This window comes from Schistocerca cancellata, chromosome 2 (assembly GCF_023864275.1).
Source record: "Schistocerca cancellata isolate TAMUIC-IGC-003103 chromosome 2, iqSchCanc2.1, whole genome shotgun sequence".
NCBI lineage: Eukaryota > Metazoa > Arthropoda > Insecta > Orthoptera > Acrididae > Schistocerca > Schistocerca cancellata.
The window spans coordinates 692,096,485-692,116,132 of record NC_064627.1 but is presented as its reverse complement, the minus strand read 5'-3'; the positions used below and the strand labels follow the sequence as shown (position 1 = coordinate 692,116,132).

General features: G+C 37.0%; 1 protein-coding gene across 8 annotated transcripts in view; it reads right to left on the bottom strand.

Annotated features, from left to right (window-relative positions):
* LOC126162451 (E3 ubiquitin-protein ligase RNF13) overlaps positions 1–19,648 on the bottom strand; it is a 152,576-nt gene that overhangs the window by 32,558 nt on the left and 100,370 nt on the right. For all 8 annotated transcript variants that reach the window (XM_049918973.1, XM_049918970.1, XM_049918969.1 and 5 more), the window contains 2 exons: positions 10,548–10,722; positions 2,666–2,868 (listed from right to left, as the gene is read on the bottom strand). In XM_049918973.1, coding sequence (XP_049774930.1) covers positions 2,666–2,868; positions 10,548–10,722 — 378 coding nt within the window. The remainder of the gene's footprint in view (positions 1–2,665; positions 2,869–10,547; positions 10,723–19,648) is intronic.

Sequence of the window (19,648 nt, the reverse complement as noted above, 5' to 3'; positions counted from 1 at the left end):
ACAACACTCAAAATTGCCTTTGATTTATTTTCGTGTTTCCTAATATACAGGTTGTTAGCCTCCTTTTTACTGCCTGTACAACTTTTTTGAATGTCTTCTTATATCTCTTTACATACTCCACAAAGTCAGCTTTGACTCATTGTGAAGCAGTATTTTCCTGGCACTAGAAAATTTTATTCCTGGTGTAATCCAATTTATTTTATTGGCCACTCTTTGTCGCCAAGCTCGAGGGGGGAAAAGTTTCGTTGAAAACTTCTAGGAATGTTTTGAATTTTTTTTTCACTTGACACACCATTATCTACAGGCCAGTTTATAGTTCTCAGTTTGTTAGAAAACATATTTAAATTCTCTCTGCTAAAGTTCCTTTTAAAACATGTTTTCACATATTCTGGTTTCCCTCTGAGAGCAGTGCTGAACGATCTGATATGCCTAAATCCAAACAGAACTTACTTCCATCCACAATCTGATAATTTGTCAGAATATTGCCAATACATGTTTCAGAGTGGCTATTTCTTCTCGTACATTCAGTGAAATTTAAATTAGAAGCATATTTCTGAATTAAGTCTCAAAAATTTACAGTGCCACCATTATTCTTTAATACATTTATATTTAAATGTCTGCTGCAATTACACTTTTTTTCCTTTCTGTCTTTCTGAAGTCTTTCTAATAAAAGATGAAATTTGGATAAAAAGAATTTTGTTACAGCACTTCCAGGCATCCTGTACAGAGATACAATTACACCCTTCGATATCTACCGATGACACTCATGTCAGGAATGTCAACAAAATTGTGCATCCCAATCGAGAACTGATAGTTCAAGAGACCGCAGAAGAGTGTAACATTTCAGTTGGATCATTTCGTGAAGTCCTGATACAGCATCCCACAGCTCATAAGTCAAGACCAGAAAGACCTTCGCCTCACAATCTGAGAAGAGCTTTAAGATTGCGCAAATGAGAATGAGATGTTCCTTAAGAGAATCGTAACTGGTGAGACACATGGTTCTATGATTATGATGTTGACACCAAGGTTCAATCTTCACAATGGGTTGGAAAAGGTTCTCCAAGACCAAATCAACCTCATGCGGTCAGGTCAAATGTCAAAGCCATGCTGATAGTTTTCTCTGACTTTGAGGGATTAGCTCAACATGAATCCCTGCCACAGGACACACTGTTAATAAATGGTACTATCAGAATGTGTTGCGACGCCTGTGAGAAAATGTTAGAAGGAAACGTCTTGAAATGAGGCAAGACAATTCACGGTACTTGCATCACGGTAATGTACCCACACATTCATCCATGTTGATGTGGAACTGAATAGACTACGAACAGGCGTATCAAGATGCAGAGCAAACTTGGAAAAATGGGGCTACATCAGTGTAGACGAGCCCTGCGAGTGTGGAGAACAGCAAGACCCACAGGTCTGCAGGAAACTAAACAACCCGTGTTCAACTCAAGACCTATTTGAAGCAAATGACAAGGCTATTCAAGCTGCAGTGTATTGAGCTTCACGTGGGATATGAAAATCGCTCTGTTTCGCATCCTTAGTGCTTATCATTATATGTTACATACTTTCCTATATTATTGTTGTTAATTTACCTTGTAACCATGTATTATTGTATTATAACTGCTTCTCTTGGATTGTAATATAATTTTTTTTTGTTTTGTAAAATGGTGATGTCTTGGATACAATAAATAATAAATAAATTTCCAAAGCTGAAAACCAGATTGAAAGGACAAAGATTTGCAACAATAGACACGATAAGAAAAAATTCGCAAAAAACACTTTGCGTGATCCACACTGTTTCCAGAAGTGAAACTGGCACTATGAGTGGTGAATCAATTGTGGGATCTTGTATTATAATGATATCTAAAACTTAACTTCAAGAAAAATTTTAGTACACGTCTTCATTAAGATGGTGAAGATATAATATGAAATTTGAATATAATTTTATTTATATGATTTCTTTTTGATAGTATATTTGAATGGTTTATGAAACATTTTCTCTTCAGAATTCATATATATCAGTTTCTTTCAGTGTGCAAAATGACAAACTCATTAGGAAAGATGTCTCATATTCCATCTACATCACTTCAGTCATGTTTATTAAGTTTAATTTTGTACTGCTCTTAATCTTACATATAAAATTAATCTTATTTTCTTGATTTATGAATTTACATTTGATTTTTGCCATTTGAAGTTTGTTTATTTCTGATCCAAGAAACGAGATGTAAAAAGGGATCCCGAGATCTGGTGCATGTGAGTGCATTCATTAACTGAAGTTATTTGCCCAACTATTACTGAACTTTACTTTGATTTCTTGAATAAGAGCAGCGAGTTGCAAGCAGCTTCGTACTAGATGCATAGAATCTTTATTACTTGAGTGCATCTGTTTTATAAACAGCATTTACTGGAAAAAAAAAAAAAAATGCTCTGTGGAAATGGCGTCATCCATATCAATTCAGACAGGCAAAGAAAAAAAATCTTACTTTAAAAGCTAAGAAGTTATTGGGTTTAACATATGTTATAATTTATTTTGAGTAAGTTTCTAATATTCAGCAACTTATTATGTTTTATGCCATATATCCTTGTCAAATCACATGGTAAAACTATTTCATTCACTGTCATTTGTTTAACTATATTATTATATGACGGTTACAGCACATACCCCAACATCAGATGATGCTGGTGTGAAGGTTCCACCTTGAGTGACATGAGAGGGCTGGCGAAGAAGAGGTGTGGTATCATCGGTGTCTGTGTCACTTTCTGTCTCAGACAAATGCTCATCATGAGCAAATACACGTCTTTTACAAACTGGGCACACTCTTCTGTTCCGTGTTAACCATGGGTCTATGCACTTGCTGTGGTATGCTGAAAAATATATAAGTTCTGTACAACATTTCTTACGCCATCAGATAGAAGCCAAGTTTATTTTACTGCAAAATCTACATCTATTTCTATAATCTGCAAATCATTGAAAAGTGAGTGGTAGAGGGTACTTCCGGTTGTACCATGTTGTAGTCTCTTCCTGTCTTCTTGTTCAACTCATGTATGGAGAGCAGGAAGATTGGTTTCTTAAAATGCCTCTTTCCACAACACAATTAGTGCAATCTAAGATATAAGGATTGCATATTCTAGATGCCTTACTCACAGTAATTTTATTTCTTTTATCACCAACAAGAAAAATTCCCAACAAATAACTAATTTCTGTCTTTTATTCAAAAACCACATGCCACTACACACAAAACTGAAAGTAAAATTTCTACACTTTACTTTCCCTTAGCACATCACATTTGCAATGATTGCGCAACAGAACAACTATGTAATCAACAGCTCCTGACCCCACTAGTCCCCATCAACTGTTTCCATAGCAACAAATACATTCCACATGCCAGCTGTGAGTTACACCTTGCACAGGTGGAACTATTAATGATTCAAGGCTGCCTCAGGGAAGGCTGCGAGCGATGGAATAGTCCACATAAACAAATACACTACAGGCTCACAAATAACACCTTGACTTCAAGGAGCTACCCGTGAGTAACATCTTGTTAGATGGAACTATGATGTTGCCTATTACAGAGCCAAGGCACACTGCTTCGTTTGAGATACTGAAATTTTAACATCAAGAAAATTATCCTAATGTAAACTGTGTAGTTTTGTCACTGCTATACAAAAACAATGTGAATAGAAAAAAAACCTGGTTTTTGATTGGTGAATGGAATGTATAATTTGCTTATCAGCCTAATGTAAATTGTGTAGTTTTGTCACTGCTATCCAAAAACACGGTACTGAACAGAAAAAAACCTGCTTTTTGGTTGCTGAATGGAATGTATTATTTGCTCAGTAAGTATGACTCAGTAACAGTGTTATTAAATTAATAGTTATATTAAATGGTGCTCACACCTAAGACCAACATGTACACAAGAATACTAATAAGTGCACGAATATCTAATTCACAGGCGAGCCCAAATGCAAGAAAAGTGACATTTGTATCTTGATTAACAATTATAATTCACCAAATACATGTGAAAGAGATGCCTTTAGACAAGGCAATGTCTCTTTGCTGGGTGTCATATCTTTAGGTACATGCACAGAGCTCTATGTCCATCACAATGTTGAACTACAAATGTAAGTGTCTACGATTTCAGTCCCTAGTCTGTTTTATGATTTCATCTGCCATTCATCATGCACCTCTGGCAATGATTTGTTAATGTGAAAAATGTAAAGTAGCACCATGGTTTAGAGGTCACCATGAACTGTAGGTACACCCAACAACTGGCTGTGGAAATCAATTTTCAGTCCAAAAAAGGCAAGGTCATACTACTGGCAACAAGACCACCTACATCTATACTTGCAAAGCACTGGTAACTGACTGGCAGGATGATCTTGTCATTGCACCACATATAAGGACTGCTTCTCATTCCATTAAAGTATGGGGCACAGGAAGAATGATTGCTTAAATGCCTCAGTTTGCAAAATAATTGGGCTAATCTTCACATTGTGGCCTGTGGCCTCTATGAGAGTGAGAAATAGGATGCTCTAGTACATTTCCACATTCAAATTTAATAATGGTTCTTGAAGTTTTGTAAGTAAGTTTTCAGGGGACAGTTGATGTCTATTTCAGGCACCTACCAGTTCATGTTTTTCAGGATTTCTGTAATACTTTCCTATGGGTCAAACAAATCAATATGAGTGCCACACAACAGGAATAAAGCAAAGCATAGGGCTGTAGAAAGAAAGAACGATGATAAATGACAGGCATTTGGCTGTCAAAAGCACAATGTTTGAAATTATCAACAATTACCATAGGATAACCTTATCAAAATAACTCACACAGAACCAAAAGAAATTTTAACCATGTGTAATCATTGTTGCCACACATGCGTCATGGTCACTGATGCCAGTTTCAGGGTGGATATCCTCGAAGGGCTTGGGTCTATATGTTGCTATTCAATTTAATATATTTCCATCATATGTGAGAGTCTGAACTATCTGTTCAAAGTAGCTTTCAGTAAGTGTACTGAGTAATATTTTGAAGATTGTTTTGTCATGCCCAGCACTAACAAAACTGCAAAACTGTAAGTGTCCACATTAATTGTTGGGTAATTAATGTCTCCTTCAATGATTATGCTATGATTGTGAAATGTATGTATTATAAAGTTATGATTCAATCTCAAGTTTTCTGTAACATCCGAAAGTAAGTCTCAGCTTCACTAGATTGTATGTCTGTGCTCACCCCTGATAGTGAGTCTTAGCCAAAAAATCTCCATGCATAGTACAGCACTGTGGTGTTCAAACAAGTCTTTGGGTTTATGACTGCTTTACCTTTTTTGATAATACTCAGCCACATGGACTCATCACGTACACAAAAGTACTGAATAGCAAATAAAAGCATCACATGGTTTGGCCAGTTCCCCTTGATCTCTATCTCCAGAGTACGTTTGTAGTGTTTTCAAGAGACACGGTGCTGCTCACTGCTTATCTCTCAGCCCTTTGCTACACAGAGAGCAGGCCATTTACTTTGTACACAGCTCATAGTGGCAGTAATTAAAAATCTTACATTATTGTTGTACATGATGTACTGCTGTTCAGGATATTCACAAACAACACTGAAATTCCTTGCACTTGACCAAACACACACATTTAATCTTAAAAATATGAAATATGTTCCAAATTAAAACTTAAGTTCTTTGTCATTAACTATTTCAGGTTTCACTGATGCCATGTCACATTCCACTTGGCTTTGTTTTATAAGATACAAGACAAAGCTTTTGGTGTTATTGCTAAGTCATCTTTCTTTTAGCTTTCTGGAACGAATTCATTATGTTGAATGAAAACACTAATGGCTTAAAACTTGAATCATTGTTGTCACAGAGCAATTTTATGCATTTGGTAACCCAGGCTTCAGAGTTACTTTTCCACCTCCATTTTTCCTTATTTACTCCATCTCACTTTCCAAAATTCTGAAAGATTTTTTTTTTCCATTTCACATCAGTCTTAGTCAGGTGGTTTCTGTTGCGACGCTAGGTATGTAGCCATTTCTCTCTTATTTAACAACCCTGATCTGTTTTGTTTAGATTTTTCACAAAAATGTACTTGTCAGCTTTTACTTTGCAGTTCACATGCTTCCTGAAGCATAGTTTCCAAGACAGTATTTTTTTTATCATTAGGTGCTAAAATTGTTGACGTCAAGAAAATCATTCAAATTTCTTTTCAGTAACAATTTTCATTTTTATCTAAAATATTTCAAAATAGTATTCTTGCAAGTGGTACTGTTATTATAAGAGCTTCTCGATGGGGTAGTCTAATAAAGGCTTTCACAAATACTAATTTAATCACTTTATTGTAAGCTATTTTGTTGCAAGGAAGGCATTTTCAGGTACTTTTAATAGTACGATTTGTGCTGTAATATAGTTCATCACTAGTAGCCATATAGGTGCAGAAATACTGTCACCGTAAAAAAATTATAATGAAACATAAGTGAATTCATTTCAACCATTTAAAAATGTGTGTGGGTACACACACACACACACACACACACACACACACACACAAAAGTCTGATTAAAATACCATCATCAACACATGCCGCATCATGAAGAAAGTCATAAGTTGTGAAACAAAAGTATGAACAGATTATGTGAAAATTGCATGTAGTCAGTGATACCCACAAAACCTACTGCTTCCAATCCCTTGCTTGGGCGACACGTAAGTGTTCTGTCACGTTATCACTCTTCTCATTCTCATTATTCATTTGACAATGAGCAAACAACTGACCAGCAAAACAATCAACAGACAGAAGATGCCAAGATGTGAAGAGTTTGAACAGTTAATATCTTCAATTTCAATACATTCTCAACATATTTTGGATCTTTTTATGGGAAAAAGTAGAAAGTATGGGGTAAGGAACACTAAGTGAAATGACTTTCTTTTCTGATGCATAGCTGCAGGTGAAAACATTTCAATGTCCGCAGAAACAGCAATGAAATTTACCACTTACTAATCAACATCTAAGTTAGCACCTGTCACAACAAAAAAATCTATTCGCAACTATTTTATAACAGTATAACTTTGTGGACGATTTGAAGGCAGTGTACTGAACATACATTTTCGTAAAAATGAAACTGACAACATTTTGACAAAAGGTTCATGGTAACTATCCATTTTCACACGAGGAAGCCTTAAGAAGACTGATTTCATTCACCACAGCTTATAGCTGCGAAAAGAGAAGAATATATGGATTTGGACCACAGCTTTTGATCTAGATGTGCTGAATCGAATCCAATAAGTGTGACATCTAGTTTTATGCAGCTTTCCACACTAGCTCACTGTGTATAAGCCTCTCCATCTCTGTATATCTATAGCAAATCCACATCTATTTAAACCTACTTACTCTAGTCAAGTCTTAATCCTCTTCCAAAATTTACTCTCTACATTTCCCTCCATTATCAAACTAACAAGTCTTTGATGCCCTGGGATGTGTCTCATGAATCGATTCCTTCACTTAGTCATGTTATGCCACACGCTTCTTTCTCTACAATTCAGTTCAGCACCCCTTCATTATATATCCAATCTACCCACATAATCTTCAGCATTCTTCTGTGGCACCAAAATTTAAAAGCTTTTGTTCTCTTCTTTCTGCAGTGTTCATCATCCATGTGTCACTTCTGTATCTTCTGCAAGTTTGCATTTTATATCCTTTCTGCTTTGGCCATCAGCAGTTACTTTCCTGCCAAAAAAGCAAAGTTTATCTACCCCTAAAATCGCCTTATTTAATTCCGGTATATTCCATTAACCCTATTTTTTGTCGATAATCATCTTATAATCTTTGGTGTCTCTGGAAGAATTGCAATATCACCAGCAGATTAAATAGTTTTAACTTTAATTTCCATCCCAAATTTCTCCAGTTTCCTTTACTGCTTGCTTACTGAACACATTGAACAACACTGGGGATGGGCTGCAACCCTGTCTCACTTCCCTCTGAATTACTGCTTCCCTTTAACATTCTGCAACTATTATAACTTCAGTCTACGTTTTGTACAAGGTGTATACAACATTTTGCTCACTGTGTTTTACCCATGCTACCTTCAGAATTTCAAAGGGTGCAGTCCAGTCAACATTGTCAAAATCTTTCTCTAAATCTAAAAATGTTATAAATGTAAGATTGGATTTTGTCTGTCTACCTTCCAAGGTAGGTCATAGGGGTATTGTCTCCCACATTCCTACATTTCTCCAGAACGCAAACTGATAAATCCCGAGATCAGTTTTTCCATTCTTCAGTGAATAATTCACATCAATATATTGCAACCATAACTTATTAAAGTCATTATCTGTAATATTCACAGCTGTTCCTTTGGAACTGGGATTATTATAAGGTCCTAGAAGACTGAGGGTATTCCTTTTTGGCTGATTCAATTATTGTATTTTTACGTTTTTTCATCAATTACATTCAATATCTACAATGCACAGAAGGTTTTGGTTGAGAATTATGAATTATTTAGGAATACGGGAGATGACTCACCGAAAGGCATAAGTGCTGCGTCATCTATAGGTACACACACAGATTGTACAGAGCTTTGTTATCTATCGGAATGCACTTACTTTTTCAAGCTTGTAGGGAAAACACACACACACACACACACACACACACACACACACACACACACACACACACACACACACACACACACACACACCTGGCAGTCGACTGAGCACAAAGTAGGGACACAGGCATGTGCATTTGAGTGAGTATGTGTAAATGTTTTCCCTACAAGCTTGGAAACGGAAAAGTATTCCGAAAGCTAGCAAAGCTCTGTACCTGCTATTTGTGTAGCTATCAATGATGCAGTGCTTCTGCCTTTTGGTGAGTCTCACCTGCAATATCTGATTGGTTATTCAAAGTTTTTTTTTTGGTCTTCTCTCTTTGCCTATTTCATCCTACACTGCCTCCACTTCATCATCTCTCAAACCTACCCACTTGCCTTCTATTGTGTTCCCTTTTCCTGTTTCAATCTACAGTTGCCTCGCATCCCCTTTGAAACTCCCAAAACCACCATTTCTTTTCATAAATCCAGGTCCCATTTCATCATTCTACCTTTCTGCAGTTTTAATCTGCACTTTATATAACTTATGGCCAAAGTCCACTTCTGGCACCGGAAATTTTTGGTAGTTTAAAATCTGATTTCATGGTTAGTGTCTTTTCATTATATAATCTATCTGAAACTTTCAAATATCTCCAGCTTTTCCCATGTAAAAAAAACATGCTTCTTAAACCGATGCAACGGCCTTGCTGCAGAGGGTACACCGGTTCCTATCAGATCACTGAAGTGAAGCACTGTTGGACATGGGCGGCACATGGATGGGTAACTGTCCGGGCCACCATGTGCTGGTGCCATTTTTCGGGGTGCTCTCAGCCTTGTGATGCCAACTGAGGAGCTACTAATAGTGGCTCTGGTCAAAGAAAGCCATCATAATGACTGGGAGAGCCATGTGCTGACCACATGCCCCTCCTATCCGCATCCTCAGCTGAGGATGTCACGGTGGTCGTATGGTCCCAATGGGCCACGTGTGGCCGGTGAAGACAAGAGTGCTTTTTAAACCAATGATTACATTGTGCTCTGTGTAAATTAGTGTCTTCTCATTATATAAGCTATCTGACACTTTCGCATGTCTCCAGATTTTTCCATGTAAAAAAACCATGGTTCTTAAACCAATGATTACATAGTGTCCTGTGTAAAAAATTACAAAGCCAGATCTGGCCATTTAGGAAGTTCTGCCTCTCTCAGAGAACCATATCAGCTATCTGGCATCTATGCATGTACCCCTCTGATGTGTTTGCACCGATGGCATGATTATATGCATTCATTGAAGCATGCGACCCACCCCACCGTGGGAAGGTCCGTGGTTCACTGTGAAAGAAAAACATTATTCCAGTACAAACACATTTTTTTTTAATTAGATGCCAAGCATTGTTGGAGATATAGGCCAATACCTCATCTCATTTTGTCGTAATGGCCTCAGAAAGATTGACACGATTCATTCCACAGATCTTGTTTCCTATATTATTTCACTCTTATCAAACTACACACTGGTTATCACCAGTACTTCTATGCTTTCTTGTTTGGCAGTGAAGATACCTACTTAGGCCTGTGAACGCACATGAATGATATGTTTTGATCCATTTGTCAGCTATCTACTTTCTTCTTCTACTTCTGTACTTAATTTCTTCTTTTCTGCAGGCTATTGCAACCACAAGTCAGGAAGCATCTTTGTAGCTACTTTTCTGCCACTACAGCAGACCACAGTAAATAATGCTCTTACAAGCTTGATTATGTTATAAGAATGTGAAATACTATAAAAACCTTAAAAAATTTACTATTATTTTCATGCAAGAAGCATTTCCTGCAGTTATGTTCTTTCACTCTACAGCTTGTGTTAGCATTCCATCATTCTAGCATAATGCATGTGATAGGGTCATTATCCTCACAAATGTTATCCTGGAGGAGCACCAGATCATTAGAAATATCAAAGTAAAAGAATATACCAAATTACCATGCGAACAGGGCAGAATGCGAAGCTTATCACCCTCTATGTAATCCTCCAGGCAGATGGCACAGGTTTCATATGGATCACCTTTCTGAAACTTTGCAGTGGGTATTTTACGAAGAGATGATGCTGGTAGCCTGTGACGTCTCTCACGACGTCTGTTTCGTATACACCTAACAACCTGTAAAGAAAAGCAGAAACTACCACACTGTTACAGGGTTCAGGTAAAAGTGAAAACTATTTCTGTTCTCTTAAGAGAGAGCAGCATATTAACATACACTATTGTCTACAAATTACTAAGAAAAAAATTAAGGAAGTAAAATTACATTGGAAAATGTAGAATGGAGTGTAACAATATTATGACAAGGAAAGTTGCTACTCACCATATAGCGGAGATGCTGAGTCACAGATAAGCGCAACAAAAAGATTTTCACACTTAAAGCTTTTGGACCATGGCCTTCGGCAACAATAGACACACATACGCACACACGCACACTCACGCAAACGCAACTCACGCACACGACTGCAGTCTCAGGCAACTGAAACCACACTGCAAGCAACAGCACCAGTGCATGATGGGAGTGGCAACTGGGTGGGCGTAAGGAGGAGACTGGGGCAGGGAGAGGGAGGGACAGTATGGTGGGGATGGTGGAATGGTGGACAGTGAAGTGCTGCAGGTTAGGCGGAGGGCAGGGGAGAGGAGGGGAGGGGTGGGGAAAAGTAGCGGAAAAAGGAGAGAAATAAATTAAAAATTACGCAAGATTGACAATTTATAAGTACAATAGTAATATAAAATATTTTATGGAATAGGATTAATGGTGTGGAGAGATCAGACAAGACTTCTAACAGTACAGAGAAACCATTTGTCATACCATATCACTGTGTGATTGTATTGTAACCTTTAATTTTGCTTTTACACTGTGACAAGTGTCAACTTATTTTACACTGCGACAAGTGTCAACTTATTCAGTCAACTCAGCGGCATTGGTCAACAAGTTTTCTGGTATTACATTCATTAGGTGGAAGTTTAAAAGTGTGCTTAATGCTCAAAGAAGTTGAGGAACATAATATCAACATGGCCTCCAATATCTACTACCATCTGGAAGTCATGAACAAACAGAGGAAGCTGAGTTTCACAAAATAACTGTTTGCAAAATCCATCTTGATTCCTACAAAGAAAACTTTCATCTCATAAAAGATCATAAAAGATGAGCATAGGCATGTTCCACATTCTATATTAGTAAGTTAACTTACACTTGACACACCTGTCCTATGACCATTCTATAAAGTTGGGATAATTTGTATTTCTTCCAATTTCTTGGAATGCTTCATTGCTCCAGTGATCAATGAGAAATTGCTGGTAGAAGGAGAGCAAGTACTTTCGCAGAACTACACTTCGGCTGAGTCACGGTAGTCAGACAGTTATACTTGCACACAAGGATCTGAACAGAAAACCACTCAGTGCCATTGGTATATATATGAGAGGAGTGTTTGCATCAAAACAGTTCCATTGCCTCCAAATTCAAACGTAGTAAAAGAGAATAGTTTTGGCACATAATTAACTAAATCAAATGATGCTGTTGAATTTAAGCAGTATGGTCACATAGTAAATAATGATAACCAATGAGCTGGCAAGTGAACAGCTTCTTGTTACCCTGAATGAATTATTTCAAGATCCCTATATTATTATTATTATTAGTATTATTATTAATATTAGAGTGCTTGAACTTTAACACTTTCAGATAAGTGTAGTTACAAGTATGTTTTGTATAAGTAATGAAATCAGATTGTTGCAAGTAATTAGCTTGTTGCCCCGATAATGTGCCAACTGAATAAAAATGTACTGCTGGAGGCCCATCTTTGCAAAACATAATTGCTTTTACTTTTTACACCACAAATATACACAGGGTGAACAAAAATATAGAAACACCAAAAACTCAACACACTATCACACTTAATATGGTGTAACAACCACTTTGGTATTCAAATCAGCTTCCAATCATCGCAGAAGGGATAAATACTGATCCTGTATGGTTTTTAAAGGAATCTTATACCATTCTTCCTGCAAAACAACGGCAAGTTAAGGTAACAATGATGGAGGTGAATAGCAATCATGCACCCTTCTCTCCAAAGTAGACCACAAAGAGTTAATAATATTTTGATCTGGTGAGTGTGGTGGCCAGGGGAGAGTGACAACTCATCCGTGTCTCTCGAAACCAGTCCTGGATAATGTGAGCTGTGTGAATAGCGGCTTTGTCATCTTGGAACACAGCATCACCTTTGGGGAACAAACATGATACCATGCGATGGACCTGATCAGCCACAAATCCTGGGTAGTAATGCAAATTTGCAGAGTAACCATGGAGCCTGTAGAATAACACAATATGCCTGCCCAAATAACAACCAAACCCTTGCTGTGTTTCACTCCTGGGATGTAAACTGGGCCAAAAGTTGGAAGTATTGTGAAACAAGACTCATCCGACCAAATTACTTCCTTCCATTGCTCATAGTCCAGGCTTTACGAATTTGGCACCACATTTTCCTGTTACAGGCATTTGCATCACTGATGTGTCGCTTTCGAATTCCAGGTTGCCCCACAATTCCCCGCTTATGGAGCTCCCTTCGCATTATTTTAGTGCTGGTAGAGTTCTCAAGTGCAACATTCAGTTCTCCAGTGACTTTTGCAGCTGTTGTCCTGTTATTTTTCATCACAATCCTCTTCAATGAACATCTGTCATTATCATTCAACACGCACATTCGTCCACATTTTGACTTAGCAGTTGATATTTTTCTGCTTTTCCTATAAGTGGTATACATCTTCAATCATAACTGAAGAAAAATTCAAAAGCCAAGATTGCTAAAATGTATTTTATTGGATGACCTGTTTCATGCTGTCATCATATAATCTGCAAGAGGATGAAGAGAAGTTGAAAGGAAAATATTTTACGACCATGATATTGCAGCCTGATACACTATCTAGTTACATAACATATAGAATGATAACACACTTTATGCTACAAATTTTTTACAACATACTGCCCACCAGTATTGCAAATGGCTTTGCATTGCATATGACTTCCCACTACCACAAAGATCACTATACATCAGTATGCCAAATATAAAAGTACTACATGTAAACGTAACTATAATATGCCAGTGACACGTGGTCATATTCACAACCAGCTGGCAACTGACAGACCTGTGGTGTAAACATAATGATCACCAAGCACGTCCACCAGGTGGCACTTTAGCGGTTGACTGGTTTATCGTCTTATATGTAGCATAAAACATAGAAATAATTTCATGTAATTGGTATGACATTTTTAAGGACTGTTTTTATTTACATTATTGTACAACCCTACTCAAAGAAAAGCATAAATTTTATGTATAATTAATGCATGTACCTTCGATAATTTTGTAGGATAAAATATGTATAATGTACCTTTGAGAACAAGAAGTAGGCTCACAATATGTGAAAAGTAGATAAGAATTTAAAAAAAATCTCCAGGTAGGATGTCAGTATTTTTGTGTGTCATGTTTATAATTTACATCCGAATGCCCACAGTTGTATTTCAAATTTCTTACCATAATGGCTAGACAATATTTTTAAAAAATGCTATACAAAAACAGTTCACTGTTAAAAAAGTAACAACTTTATATAATTTTAACCATGGAATTATGATGTTCATCTACGTTGAGTACATCATCCGGTTTCTAGGTACTCGGTGGGGAGATGGGCAGAACACTGATCATCATGTTCTATCTCATCAAATGGAATTAAAATGATGTTGACTTGTACCTAAAATTTATGCAGGAAATAATATAAATCTAAGCAATACACCAAAATACAGAACAATTTTTATTAACAATTTCTTGTTGAAAAAGGAGTATATTGTCCTTCCTGACAAGATCTCAAAAACTGTTTAATACATTTTATACATCTAAATCAATAACCGAGAATTACACATTATATTTTCAAAATTTATTGGGTCATTATAAGCATTCTTTGTCATCCAATGACATGATTTAAATCAAGAGAAACATGATTATTCTCTTCACTTACATCTTATACACAAATAAAACAGCATGTACAAAGAAGGGTGTTAATGATTTATTTAGAACACTTGTGCTTATCATACTGCAGTAAACTTATTATATGAACATGTCACTTGATGTTCAAGTGAAATTAACGGATTACAAGTATTGAAAAGCATAGGCATGTGTCATGTGTACAAGATTGAGAGAACGTATTACCGATTAGGTGGTGCATTATACATATAGGCATAAAGTCCCTACTGTAAGACCTCCAAGTAGACATATCCAATCTAACCTCACGTTGAAGCAAGTCTTATGAAAACAGGTATTGGCCTTTAAGAACCCTCAGTGACAAACAATCACAGGAGAGATGAGGAACAAACAATTCAGCACCTCTGCACTATATGCAAACTGCCAGCTGATGCTTGTAATTGGTGCAATATAGTTATGCTAGTGTTTGTGCATAATAGTTCTCTATTTGACATGCAGATGTACAGTAATCTTCATGGTAGTGGGAAGCACATATGCAATGTGAAGCCACTTGCAACACTGATGGACAATACACTGTAAAGATTTTAAAGTATAAGTTATGTTATAATTCCATAGGTTATATAACATCACAGTCAAACAAATTGTAATATCATGATTGTAAAACATTTTCCTATCAACTCCTGTTCATCCTCTTGCAGATCCGATGATGACAGCATAGCTCTATCAAAACCAGATATCCAATAAAAATTCTCTTTCAACGATCTTGGCTTGTGAAGTTTTCTTCAATTACCATACACTACAGATTGTCCCCAGACTGGCAATGTCAGCTACCTTCATGATGGAAGCACCCACCATATTAGCATCACCAATTTGCATCTGTTCTCACTTATCTCTGACATAACACACTCACAACTACACAGAACACTGTTCTGACGACGACTGACACTTGCAATGTGTTGAGGACAGCTGCCATTCATGGTCAAATACAACAGCACAACTAGTTGTCACAGCTAGTATCTGCATATATGTTCAAGCACACACTTCTTGCAGTGTTTCAATAGTTTTGTCCAACCTCAGTATTTCAGTCAAGTTGTGCCATTATTAAAGGGTGCTATTTAATTATCTGTGTAATGTATGTTCTGTTATGATTGTCCTTGGGTTTTATATATTGCAAAACATCACCTGCAACAGTATATAGCTGGCTGTTTGGTAGATAATAACTTATCGTTAAATAACTATGCGGCCACGTTTGATTTTCATCCCGTTTATTTCTCCAGTTGTTTTGTTTCCCAACACTGGAAAATGTTTGACACACTTTGCTTAAGTCCACAAATGTTAATTTAGAGGTGCTTCCTGACAACACGCAAGTACTGAAAAGCATAGGTATGTGTCGTGTGTACAAGATCAAGAGACTTTATTACTGACTACATGGTGCATTTACATAGGCAACAAGTCTCTATTGTAAAATCTCCATGGAGACAGATCCAGTCTCTCCTCAAGTCGAAGCAAATCTTATGTAAACAGGTATTGACCATGAAGGCTCCTCAGTTATAAACCATTACGAGAGCTAAGACGGGTCCCCCTTTAGACCAAGGATTCCACTCCTGTTGGCATACAAATTAATTTTACAACTGAAAATGATACATCATACGCACCATACACACAGAAGTTGTCTTCCAGGAACCCAAAGTGATATATCAATGGCTGTAAATAAGACACCCAACTACCGAGTTATTAAGAAACCCAATGTAAAAATTTATCATCGTGATGTACAATCCCCGTGTAGTAAGATTGATGTAAATAACATATTCTTATCAGAGGAACTAAAGGATATCTCAGAATTATGCATTTATGACCAATAGATTAGACCTGAATTCATTCAACATACAAAAATAATTACATTCTTTTTGTTTTCCTACTACTGCAAGCAGGGCGGGGTAGCAATTTACATTACGAAAAGGAGTACGAAATAAAAAGTTCATCTTCATTATTGTTGCAATTTACCAATCACCACCTGGATATTTTGAACTTTTCTTAAATAAATTCGAGTCATTGCTAAACAAAAATTAAAACAGACAGTGATTTCATAATCTGAGGTGACTTCAACTTTGATTTTCTCACACAATGTAGAAAGAGAGAAGCCGTTTGAAACCTTACCACATCCCTCAATTTACAGGCTGAAATAAATGCTGCAATCTGAGACCACTTAAAAAAAAGTTCAATGCAGGCTTCAGTGATTGATCATCTTGACCAAATATCAAGATTGAAAATAAAGGGCAATATTGTTAACAACATGTCTTTAAGAGCCATATGTAGAAACTACAGTATGGATAATATAAACTACTTCAACAACGTATTAAACAAAGAAAAATGGTCATAGGTTTTTGAAATTAATGACCTACACAAAAAATTTACCACCTTCCTCAATACACTAACCCATTTCTTTCACATTGCATAGGGGCAATCCTGGAATAAACTACTGGATCACAAGGGGAATAAGAGCTTCATGCCAGGAGAAGAGGCTACTCCACAAAATCTGTAGCTTGAATAACTCTTCACATGAATTACAAGTGTAATAGAGTTCTACATGACTCAGTAAGTGAGCACAGAATGCAAGACTGGGTGAGCACAGCCTAACTGGATAGGCTGTGTGCAACAGTTTTTGTAGCCAAGAATAGAAGTCATGACCAAATCACAGGCAATGTTTGACTCCAAAAATATTAAATGATTCTATCCATGCACAACTACATTCTGCTCAGGTTTCTAATTCAAGGTATGTCTGTCTGTAATAATGCAGTGCAAGGAAGCTGATACAGTAAGAAGCAAGACTAAAACCAATGCGTACCCACTGAAGAAAAGCAAGGGCCTAAAAAAACAAAATATAGAATAAATTTCTGTCAACAATACTGGGAAAAGAACAGATTGCTACTCATTGTCAAGGTGACCCGTTGAGCTGTGGACAGGCACACTGAAAAGACTGTTAGACATTACAGCTTTTGGCCAAAGCTTCCTTCTTTTTCTTTGCTGAAGAAGGTTTTGACTGGAAGCTATAACATGTAACTGTCTTTTTGTTGTGCCTGTCTGCAACTTAATGTGTCATCTTTACAGTGAGTAGCAATCTATCCTTTTCCTAACATTTTTGACATTCTGACCTGGAGTCTCCAATGTTTGATAAATTTCTGTCAGTTGCAGATGACAACAGCAAGCCTACTGGGTATGTACCATGCATAAACGGTCCTACACTGTATTGTTTCCAGCTGGGAAAGAAAGATTTAAAGAAACACAATTATAAGCAACTGCAAACAAATGCAGTTCCTCCAGGAAAGCCAGCAGTAATATAGAATGGCATAATAGCAAAGTGAGTTGCAATGTGTTTCAAAGATGTGAGGCCTTTTAATGCTGTTTCTGATGAAGATTCCAGAGAAATAGGCCAAGAATTAATATGGAGAAATCATTGTTTCATGTGTTATGCCACATTCCTCTACAATAAGCAGATATGTCAAAGAACAGGCAAACGCAACTGGGAACTGCAAAATGCCTTATGTGATTACACAAAATATTAATAAAACATGTGCTGTGACAGTTGATTTGTCAACTGATTCGCACAAATGGGTGCACTGCTTGACGCTAACAGGACATTACATAAACACAGATTAGTCTCTTGTCAATAATATTTTATATCCAGCTAAATTCCTGCGTGTCTGGTAGGCAGGACTAAATGTTATGAAACAAACAGAAGAACGGATGGCCGAGTAGAACATATCACCAGACATGTTGCATAATTTTGTTTTTGTCCCACACCAGTGCGCCAAGACGATAAAAGCTTTGGAAAATCACAATCTACTTCCTTGTGCTGCTCATTGTGTATACAGAGCACTTATCTACACTTTTGGTGAATATTGCTTATTGGTTAATTGTGCTCCAAACATCACAGCAGCAATAAATACTGGAAAAAGGCACATCTCTAAAACAAGAAGTCATCACATGCTAGAAAACTTTGTACTCTATGTTACAGTCCTTACACAATCAGTATAATAAAATTGCTGCTTTACTGAAGGAAAAGAATTTTGCTTACAGATTACAGAGATATGATAGAGTTGCAAAAAGAATTGTGGAGGTGTAAAAGAACCTTCAATCCCATTAGCTGTTCTTTGGTTAGTTCAAAAAATATACAGTGTCAATGAGCATGTGATGAATTTAACTACTGTTGTTACAAGTAAAGTGAATGCAGTGAGCATCAATCACAATAATTTTAGCCTAAAAACTATTTCTGAACACATGTCAGATTATAAACTACTTACATATGGGGTACATCAAAGAACAGTAATGCGAACTTTTCTGTTCATCTGTACATCAATGATTTAAGCTTAAAAGTGGATGCTCATAAAATGATCATATTTGAGGATGACACAACAATTTTATTAAAACAGGAAAGTAGGGAAGAACTACAGCAATCACTAAACTCTCTATCAACTATAAACGAGTTGGTAGCAGTATGGAAAACAAATTCTTAGGACTACATCTGCAAAGCAATGTAAAATGGAACAAACATGTAGAATACCTTAACACAAAATTGATCAAGCTCTACAATCTCCTTTGTTCACTAAAATCTTGCGGTAGTGAGAAAAAGAGTATAGAGTGCATATCGTGCCCACTTTAATTCTTGTCTTAAATGCTGGGTCACTTTTTAGGGAAACTTTATAGCACCTACCAGCACTTTCAAAAGAGAGCCATCAGAATCATGTCTGGATGCAACCCTAGAGACTTATGATAACCTCTACTTAGAATCTCTGGCATTCCTCCTTAACCATGTATCACTGTTACCCTATCCTCATTCCATCACAACCTCAAGACCCTCTCTTCCATCTGCTTCACCTGGCCCTCATCAACCTTTGTGGATATGGACCCCCATCTCTTTGATGCTCCAACCACACTTCTGTCTACATTAAACCTACTAACTGCCAACAGTCCCTGCATTTTGACAGCTGCCATTCCTTCCACACCAAAAAATCCCTCCCCAAAACAGCCACCCGTGGATGGGTCATCTGCAGTGATAAGAACTCCATTGCCCACTATGCTGA